This window comes from Megascapheus bottae, chromosome 1 (genome assembly GCF_031878675.1).
Source record: "Megascapheus bottae isolate mThoBot1 chromosome 1, mThoBot2.hap1, whole genome shotgun sequence".
Taxonomy (NCBI): domain Eukaryota; kingdom Metazoa; phylum Chordata; class Mammalia; order Rodentia; family Geomyidae; genus Megascapheus; species Megascapheus bottae.
In genome coordinates, this window is record NC_143509.1 from 54,947,892 (window position 1) to 54,958,160 (window position 10,269).

The 10,269-nt window shown below is 41.6% G+C and overlaps 1 protein-coding gene across 1 annotated transcript in view; it reads left to right on the top strand.

The window, feature by feature from the left end:
• Snx4 (sorting nexin 4) overlaps nucleotides 1-7,545 on the top strand; it is a 52,160-nt gene extending 44,615 nt beyond the window's left edge. The window contains exons 12-14 of the mRNA XM_090344875.1: nucleotides 803-948; nucleotides 3,491-3,605; nucleotides 6,445-7,545. Of these exons, the coding sequence (XP_090201001.1) occupies nucleotides 803-948; nucleotides 3,491-3,605; nucleotides 6,445-6,492 (309 nt within the window). The 3' untranslated portion in view covers nucleotides 6,493-7,545. The remainder of the gene's footprint in view (nucleotides 1-802; nucleotides 949-3,490; nucleotides 3,606-6,444) is intronic.
• The last annotated feature ends 2,724 nt before the right edge of the window (nucleotides 7,546-10,269 follow it).

The window sequence follows — 10,269 nt, forward strand, 5'->3', positions numbered from 1 at the left end:
GGAAACAACCATTCTACTTACTTCCTTTTGTTTGTTTTGTTCTGATACTGGGGCTTGAACTCAGAGGCCTGCAGTTTTGCTCGGCTTTCTTACTCTTGCTATAACTCTACCCACCAAGCCCCAGCTCCAGTCTGGCATTTTACTGGTAACTGGAGGTAAACTTTTGTAGACTTTCCTGCTTAGGCTATCTCCAAACTGAAATCCTCAGATCGCAACTTCCTAAATACCTAGGATGACAATGTGAACCACTGGCAATGTGAAACCAGGGATTCATTCTACTTTATAGTTATGTGGCTTTGACTGTATTCTACTCTGTGTATCTCATTTAAATAGAATCTCACAGTATTACATCTTTGTGATCAGCATGTTTTATTTAACAATATCCTCAAGGTTTATCCTTATGATGTGTCATAATTTACTGCTGTTTTGTTTTTGATAACGGTTTGAACTTAAGGCCTTACACTTGCTAGGCAGGGACTATACCACTTGAGCCATTGTCCACACATTTTATAGTATTTTCTAGATGAGATGTTCTATTTTTGCTTTAACTATAATCCTTTTATGCCTCCTATATAGCTTTGATGATGAGTACCAACCACTAGCTTATTGGTTGATCTGAGGTCTCCCTAACTTTTTATTTGGCCTACCTGTAAAGCACAGGCCCCTGGATATCTGCCTCCAGGTAGCAGGCTTGTCCTGTCAACCTGGAAGAATTAACTTCCCTTGAAAGGTTGGATGAAATTTCACTTCATATATCAATCACACTTTGTTTATCCATGCATCTGTTTCTGTTTCCTTTTAGACTGTGAAGACATTCTCTCTGAAAGGAATGACAACGAAGCTCTTTGGTCAAGAGACTCCAGAGCAAAGAGAAGCCAGAATAAAGATGCTAGAGGAGCAAATAAATGAAGGAGAACAGCAGCTGAAGTCTAAAAATCTGGAAGGCAGGTAAAAATGCTGAGATGTTGAACAGAGATAGACTAGATAGCTGGGCACGGGTGGCTCATGCATGAGGAACTCAGGATGGAGGGAGGTTCAAAGCTAGCTGTGGAGAAAATTCTAGTAAACAGAAAACCAGAAATAGAGCTGTGGCTCAAAATGGTATAGGGCTAGCCTGAGCAAAAGATCTTAGGGACAGCACCCAGGCACTGAGTTCAAATTCCATACCCCCCCACCCCGCAAAAAGACATGATGGATGATATATACATATATTCTTTTGGGGGGGGTGTGCACAGGCAAGGTGGTCTCGGGTCTTGGATTCAGAGCCTGGACTCTGTCCCTGTGCCTCTCTTACTCAAGGTTAGCATTCTACCATTTGAGCTATGGTGCCACTTCCAACTTTTTCTGAATAGTTTATTGGAGATCAGTGTCTCACAGATTTTCCTGGCTTGGAAATGTGATCCTCAGATCTCAGCTAAGCTTAGCTACTCTTCTAAATAGCTAATATTACAGGCATGAACCAAGATCCAAGCATATATTCTTTTTTGTTTGTTTGTTTGTTTGTCAGTCATGGGGCTTGAACTTTGGGCTGGGCACTTCCCTGAGCACTTCAGCTCAAGGCTAGAGCTCTATCACTTTGAGCCACAGTGCCACTTCTGATTTTCTAGTGGTTAATTGGAGATAAGAGTCACAGTCTTGGGGCCGGGAGTTTGGCCTAGTGGTAGAGTGCTTGCCTAGCATGCACAAAGACTGGGGTTCCATTCCTCAGTACCACATACATAGGAAAAGCCAGAAGTGGTGCTGTGGCTTAAATGGCAGAGCTCTAGCCTTGAGAAAGCTCAAGGTCAGTGCTCAGGCCCTGAGTTCAAGCCCCAGGACTGGCAAAAAAAAAAAAAAAGTCTCACAGTCTTTCATGCCCCAGCTGTCTTTGAACCACAATCCTCAGATACCATCCTCCTGAGTAGCTAGAATTACAGATGTGAGCCACTGGCACCCGGTCCAAGCATATATATCATAAAAAAAATATTTTCCCAACTTCCTGTGAACATCCTCAGGAATAAACTGAGGATATATTTATTCTTCTAAAATGAAGTGATTTTAACAAAAATCTCGTTATGGAAGTAACTCTGTTAATGTGGGAAAATAGGAAGACAGATGGCATTTGAGGTTTCTAACACTGTGTCCCTGCACAATCTCTACCTTTCCTTTTCCCCATTTGCCACAAGCCAGTCATTTGGCTGTCCCCTGCTCAGGTGTTCCTTCACTGTGGGGACACCCCTCCCGTGCCCCAAGCTGTCCTAGCCCTCCCTCCATGCCACACTAGACCACAGACTTGAAGTAAGTAGCTGCTGTTGTGCAGGACTAGTCTTGGTGAGGTACTAGCCAGTGGGCCTCTTCTCCGTCTCCCCACCCTGTGCCTGGAGATGGGTTCTCCCAGAGCTTTTGTTGCTGTTTCCATCTGAGTGGACACCACTACACCAAACCTATATCATTGGTTTCAAGGTGGTTTGGTTAATTTTTAGAATTGCTGCCATCAAATAAGTCAAAGTAAATTTTTGTAAATGTAATTTAAAAGAAAAGCACCTGTCTTTTTTTTCCTTTTCCTTTCTTGAGTCATACTCAGTGTTGCTCAGCTGCTCTGAACTCTTGGGCTCAAGCAGTCCTCATGCCTCAGTTATCTAAGTAACTGCCATTGCATTGCTGTGCCTGCTCCCACCTGGCAGAATTTTTTAAAATCTTAGTTATCTTGTAAGCCACATAGGTGCTAGATGTGTGGTGAGTGTACTTTTCCAGTGGCCATGGGAGGCCACTTCCTTCCTTACAGCATGTGTGGTGCAGCTACGTGTGCCTGTGGTAGTAACCTGAGTAATCTGGAGGCAGAGTTCTTGGGCTGAGGCACATATTATCAATAAGTAGAAGAAAATAAATAGAAAAATGTAGACCTAATATATCTTAACTTTTAGCTCTCCACTTTTTCCTTAGCAATAAGTTTGAGGAAATGGAAAAAATAGAACCATCTTACATAAGCAGTAGCATTTTCTTCTATGTAGACAACCAAAACTCAACTCAGAGCTGGGGGCAGGTGGTTCACAGCTGTAATCCTAGCTATTCACAGAACTGAGGCCTGGAGGTTCTCAGTACAAAACCACCCCAAGGCTGGGAGTGTGGCTTAGTGGTAGAGTGTTTGCCTAGCATGTACAAAGACCCAGGTTCAATTCCTCAGTACCGCATACATAGAAAAAGCCAGAAGTGGTGCTGTGGCTCAAGTGGTAGAGCTTTAGCCTTGAGAAAGCTCAAGGACTGTGCTCAGGCCCTAAGTTCAAGCCCCAGAATGGCAATTAATTAATTAATTAAAATAAAAATAACAAAAGGTAGGATAGAGGCATAGCTTAAATGGTAGAACATCAGCCAAACAAGCCAGCTAAATAAACACCCTGATAATGGCCAATAAAAACTAAAGACTCAGAAACTCAGTACTGGTTATAGAATTTATAGTATATAGTAAGTTTCACTTAAATAACAACAATAATAATTTTACCTTTTATTTCAGAGAATTTGTGAAAAATGCATGGGCTGATATTGAACGCTTCAAAGAACAAAAGAACCGAGACTTAAAAGAGGCCCTTATAAGCTATGCCATTATGCAGATCAGTATGTGCAAAAAGGTAGGCTTCGGTTCCAGTGGAGCTATAGCTCTGCTGTATCTTTGAAAACTCTCTCTTAAAAGAGTTATTTAAAGTTCTTTTTTTGGTGGTACTAGAGTTTGAACTCAGGGCCTTACGCAGATATTTTTCAGATGTTTTTCAGATAGAATGTCACACTTTTTGTCCAGTCCAGTCTCAGACCCTGATCCTCCTGCCTACATTAGCTGTCTTGCTAGTTGAGACTAGGTTATGCTAACTTTTTGCTTAGGCTAGCTTCAAGCTGTGATCCTCATTTCCTTAGATATGTACCATTGCATTTGGACATATCAAAATATTACTTGTTGCCATGAAGGTCCCACATTTGTGTGCCCCATTTATAACTCGCCTCCGCTAAGATGAGTAAACACGGCTTATTAACCGGCATGTTCTTTGTTTTCTAAGAAATTTAAGTAGATGGGGCCGGGAGTTTGGCCTAGTGGTAGAGTGCTTGCCTAGCATGCACGAAGACCTGGGTTCAATTCCTCGGTAACCCACATACATAGCAAAAAGCCGGAAGTGGTGCTGAGGCTCGAGTGATAGAGCTCTAGCCTTGAGAAAGTCCAAGGACAGTGCTCAAGCCCTGAGCCCGAGCCCAGGACTGGCAAAAAAAAAAAAAAAAAAAAATAAGTAGAATAGACATTTATATCTGAAGTTCAATAAAGTCTTTTTTTTCTTTAAACCCAGTTTGGGGGCATGTTCATACCATACAAACACTCGGCTACACCCCCAACTCCATTATTTACTTACTTATTTCTTTTGCTTAAACAGTCTTGCTGTGTAGCCTAGGCTGGGCCTTGAATGCTCAGTTGTCCTTGCCTCTGCTCTCATGCACTGGGGACTACAGGCATGTACGATTATATCCAGTGCCTGACATGTTTCTTTTATTTAGAAAGTTAAAATTAAATGCCAGAAGTCAAAATTGACACATTTTTTTTTCTTGGAAAAAATGAGTGCCGATATTTTACTTGTGTATTAAAATATATCAGGCTTTCTGACAACGTAAGTGCTAATTGAATATAATTCAAATATTACTTTAATCAGATGACTAAATTGCAGTAGTAAAAAACAAAAGCAAAAATCATAAATAACAAAGCATGCTAAAAATAAATAGCATTTCTTAGTGGTTATTTTTGGTCAACTGTTTGGTAGTAAATTGTCTAATTTATTGAACCAAGCAGACTGAAGCTTTTTTTTGGTCATGGGACTTGAACTCTGGGTCTGTCTCTGAGCTCTTCACCTCAAGGCTACCACCCTGCCCCTTGAGCCACAGAGCCACTTTTGGTTTTCTAGCGGTTAATTGGAGATAAGAGTCTCATGGTCTTCAATGCCCTGGCTGGCTTTGAACTGGGATCCTCAGATCTCAGCCTTCTGAGTAGCTAGAATTACAGGCCATGAGCTATTGCACCCAGCAAAATGTACTAATTGATTCTTAAGTTGCTTTATCTTTGTTGTTGTTAGAATAACACACCCAGTGCAAAAATACTTGTAGGTGAAATACTTGGCTTTTCAGAATTCTTCAAAAATCATATTAGTATATATAGAAAAGGCTCTGATTTTTCCATTTTGATTTCCTTTATTTTTGCTAATCCTGGGGCTTGAACTCAGGGCCTGGCACTCTACCACTTGAGCCATGGCACCACTTCTGGCATTTTTCTGTGTATGTGGTACTGAAGAATCAAACCCAAGTCTTCGTGCATGCTAGGTGAGCACTCTACCACTAGGCCAAACTCCCGGCCCCTCAATATTGATGATTTTTTTTTTTTTTTGTCCTGTTGTCCTGGGCTTGGGCTCCAGATAAGAGCACCACCCTTGGGTTTTCTCAAGGCTAGAGCTCTACCTTGAGCCACAGCACCACTTCTGGCTTTTTTTTTTTTTTCTATGTATATGGTATTGAAGAATCAAACCCGGGTCTTTGTGCATGCTAGGCAAGCACTCCACCACTGGGCCAAACTCCCAGCCCTGTGTCTGCTCTTCAGCTCAAGGCTACTGCCCTACCCCTGGGCCTGGATGTTGTCCCTGAGCTCTTCTGCACAAGACTACCTCCGTACCCTTGTTCCAAGCCCCACTTCCCATTTTCTTTTTCTATTCTTTTTTTTTTTTTTTTCTTTGTGTGTCATGGGGCTTAAACTCTAGGCCTGGGTGCTGTCTTTGAGCTCTTTAGCTCAAGCCTACTGCCCTACCTTGAGCCAAGCCCCACTTCCCTTTTCTAGAGGTTAAATGGAGATAAGAATCTCAAGTTGTGGGCTGGGAGTTTGGCCTAGTGGTAGAGTGCTTGCCTAGCATGCACGAAAACCTGGGTTTGATTCCTCAGTACCACATAATATAGGAAAAATGTCAGAAATGGTCCTGTGGCTCAAGTGGTAGAGCTCTCACCTTGAGAAAACCCAAAGAGAAGGCTCAGGCCCTGAGTCCAAGCCCAGGACTGGCGCAAAAAAAGAAAAAAGAAAAAAAAAGTCTCAGGTCCTTTTGTGCCTGGGCTGGCTTTGAACCTTGATCCTCAGATCTCAGCCTCCTGAGGGGCTAGGATTACAGGTGTGAGCCACTGTACCCAGCTTCCTGTTGGAGTCTTCAGGGTCTTTAAAGTGTAGGATCCTATCTTCTGCAAATAGGGATAATTAACTTGTTCTTTTTTCCTTCTTTCTCTTGCCCTGCTGCCCTACGATTTCAAACATTATATTGAATGACAGTGGAGAGAGGGGTCACCCTTGATCCCTTCCTGACTTTAAAGGAAATGCTTTCACGATTTCCTCGCTTCATGTAATGTAGGTTGTAAGTCTGTCATTCAGGAAGAATTATGTTTTAAAGTTGGTTTTGTTTTTAGGGAATTCAAGTTTGGACCAATGCTAAGGAATGCTTTAGCAAGATGTAATCCTGTGAAATGAATTTCTCTTCAATCAAAGTGCCCCAAAACAGAAGCACAAATAAAGGAAATTTAAGTTGCTAACTGGTATACATAAGAATACATAAGTTGAATAAATTCAGCTTCTTTAACCTGATTATAGTTGTGTTCATATAGCACAAATGGATGTATTTTAATGAAAATTAAATATTATGATTTGGGATTTGGGGGACTGGTGCTGATTCTAAAAATTTAATTTAGTAATATATACCAACAAATAGTCTGTCATAGTCTTGTGCAGTGACTCTCCATGCTCTGCTCATGGCCAGCTGTGTCTGTGTGGGGAGTTCCCTGTCCTTCCACTCACTAGCCACTGGGACAGCCCCTGCCGCTCACGCGAGGCGGCTTTCTTTTTTCCCTCTTGCCCTATAGCTATTTGGTTTGACAAAGCTCAGCAGAAATTTCTTGTGAAATGGAATATTTTTCTTCACATTCACCAAGGCCCCTCTAACATCTGCAAGTCTTAGAAAATGCTTACAGTTTATGTTTTACCAGTATTTTGATACTGCTCAGAACTTTTGTACTGCCAACAAAGAAGTCACAACTTCTCAGATACAGACTGGAGTGTGTTGCCCTGACCCAGCAGTTGCTGGATGGGAAGTTTTAATGAGTATTCTTACCCTCAGATACTCTCTACCTGTCAGGACCCTCAGTTTCCTGTGCTTGGCTCCGCACGTGGCATTCCAGGGTATAAGCGTAACATTCCCGAGTATAGCTGTGTGGGGGACACTCATGCTGCACCTTCATCCTTGGTGTCCTTTTTTGTCTGTCGCCTGGCTATGAATTTTTGTAAAGATAAATTATATTTCTTTTTTATGTATGTGTTTGTGATAAATGTTGGGAAGCCAAGCATTTTTATTTTGCTAGCTTTGCAGAATCTTAAGTGTGTACTCATTATTTCTAATGATGTTTTAAAACAAAACAATACTGTTTAACATTTGACTTTTTTATATGTTTAAAATGTTGCTGAATTTTGTGCTGTTTGCCAAAATGATATGATAAATAAATGAAGTATTGTGCCGATTTACAGATTTTTGTTATTTTTGACAAGACAATGCATGCAAATTAATATCTGGTATTCTGGCAAAAAAAAATAATACATACCACATGAGGTTTTTAAAAGTGTTCAATTTTATAATTTTATCTTTTTTTTTTTTTTTTTTTTTTGCCAATCCTGGGCTTAAGCTCAGGGCCTGAGCACTGTCCTTGGACTTTCTCAAGGCTAGAGCTCTACCACTTGAGCCTCAGCACCACTTCCGGCTTTTTTCTATGTATGTGGTACCGAGGAATCGAACCCGGGTCTTCATGCATGCTAGACAAGCACTTTAACCACTAGGCCAAACTCCCAGCCCTATAATTTTATCTTACACCCAAGTGTTTATTTTCAAAATGAGGATATTGAAATGAAATAAGATTTTTAATTTTTATTTATTTATTTATTTGTTGTGGGGGTGGGGGGACATGGATCTTGGCCTGGGTACTGTCTCTGATCTCTTCAGCTCAAGGCTACCACCCTGCCCTTGAGCCAAGCTCCATTTTCCATTTTTTAGAAGATAATTGGAGATGAGCCTCAGGTCCTTTTGTGCCTGGGCTGGCTTTGAACCTTGATCCTCAGATCTCAGTCTTCTGAGTAGCTAGGATTACAGGCGTGAGCCACTATGCCTGACCAAGGTTTTTAATTTTTTACTGTTTTTTTTCCTTCTGTATGTTTTATTCCCTTGAATCTTGGCTAATAATAACTTTCCCGTTTGGCATTTAAAAATCAAAAGCTTGGGGCTAGAGGTGTGGTTTAATTGTAAGTTTAAGGGATATTGTGGCCCAAGGCTAGTTTCAGGCAAAAGCATTTTTATTTTGTGAACAAGACATTTTGGGGGCTAGGGGTGTAGCCTAGTGGTAGAGTGCTTGCCTAGAATGCATGAAGCCCATTGTGCCATTCTTCAGTACCACATACACAGAAAAAGCTAGACGTGGTTCTGTGACTCAAGTGGCAGAGGACTAGCTTTGAGAAAGCTCAAGGACGGTGCCCGGGCTGAGTCCAAGCCCCAGGACTGCCCCCCCCCCAAAAAAAGACATTTTTTCTGGGTGCTGCTGGGCACCGGTGGTTCATACCTGTAACCCTCACTACTTAGGAGGCTAAGATCTGAAGGTTGTGATTCAAAGCCATCCCAGGCAGGAAAGTCTGGGATTCTTATCTGTTTATACTACCTTAAAACTAGAAGTAGAGCTATGGCTCAAAAGTAGTAGAAGCTGGGTGCCTGTGGTTCACGCCTGTAATCCCAGCTACTCAGGAAGAACACAGTTCAAACCAAGCCCAGGAAGGAAAGTCCATGAGATTCTTCTCTAACCACCAGAAAACCAGAAATGGTACTGTAACTCAAAGTGGTTGAGTACTAGCCTTGAGCAGAGTTCTAGCCTTGGGACAGTACGCAGACCCTGAGTTCAAGCTTCATAACCAACAAATAAAAACAAGCATATATTTTTTCATATCTGAAAAATAAACCAAAAAAGGCCTATGGGTATAGTTCAAGTGGTAGAGAACACGAAATGATTGTTTGCCTCTGGGTACTAGTGAAAGTAGGATAAATTTGATGAAATAAAAAAAGAAGAGTTCATTTCTGATAGGAAATGGTACATAATATATTTGCAGTAGTGTTGCGTGATCTTTGTGTTTTCGTTCTGCTCTGAGCATGTGGCTCTTTCGATTTTCCACGATAACACCCAAGGTTTTCATATAGAGACTGGCTGGGCCTCCTGCTGCACCCTCAGTCAGTATGGAGTTTGAGAGGGGAATAGTGTGGGTCCGTGGGTTAGCAGGAAGGGATGGGTACATTTTAGCACATGTATGTCCAATTACATTCCTTTGCAAATCTTAAAAATATCTTACCAGTAACCTACCATTTGCAGTCGCCTACATCTTACCCACCCACTTGAAGGAGCTGAGCTTGACCATATTTTGTTTGTTCAAGTGGAAAAGCTATGAGATACCCAGCAAAGTATTGCTTCACATACCAGACGTGAACTTCAGGGCCACATGCAAACTAAGGGACTACATTGAGACTGGCAAAAGCCAGTGTGACGTTAGGACCTTCAGTTGCAGTCCAGATGCCTGGTTCATTCATTCTCAGCCCCTGAGCTCCCACCATGAAAAGAAAAAACTGAACAGGGTGTTGGTAATTTGTGCCTGTTGGCCTAGCTACTCAAGAGGCTGCAGTCTGACGATCCAGATTTAGAACCAACCCAGGCAGACAAATCTGAGCGACTCTTCAGTGAACCAGCATTAAAAAACAAAAACAAAAAACCTGAATGTAGAGGTGAGGCATTGGTAGAACATCAACCTTGAGTGAAAAAGCTAAAGGACAACTAACTCCCAAGCCTGAGTTTTAAGTCCCAGCACTGGTACACAACAAAATGATCCCCTTGTCTAAGACGAAGAGGCAGATGGTGATGATTTAATTGTTGGGGTAACGTTTAGAGGGGTTACAGTTACATTCGTCAGGTGTTGGGTACATTACTTCTTGAACACTGATACCTCTTCTCATGTTTTTCTCCAGTGATCTTTTTACGTTATTTTGGATGTATTTAATATCATTGAACTTTATACTTAAGATGGTTAAAATAGTGAATTTGGCATTATGTATATTTCACAAGGAAGTTACTGGGATTCTGACTCATGAGTGTGGAGCAGTGGCTAGTTTCTTTTCTTTTTCTGCCAGTCCTGGGCTTGAACTCAGGGCCTGAACACTGTCC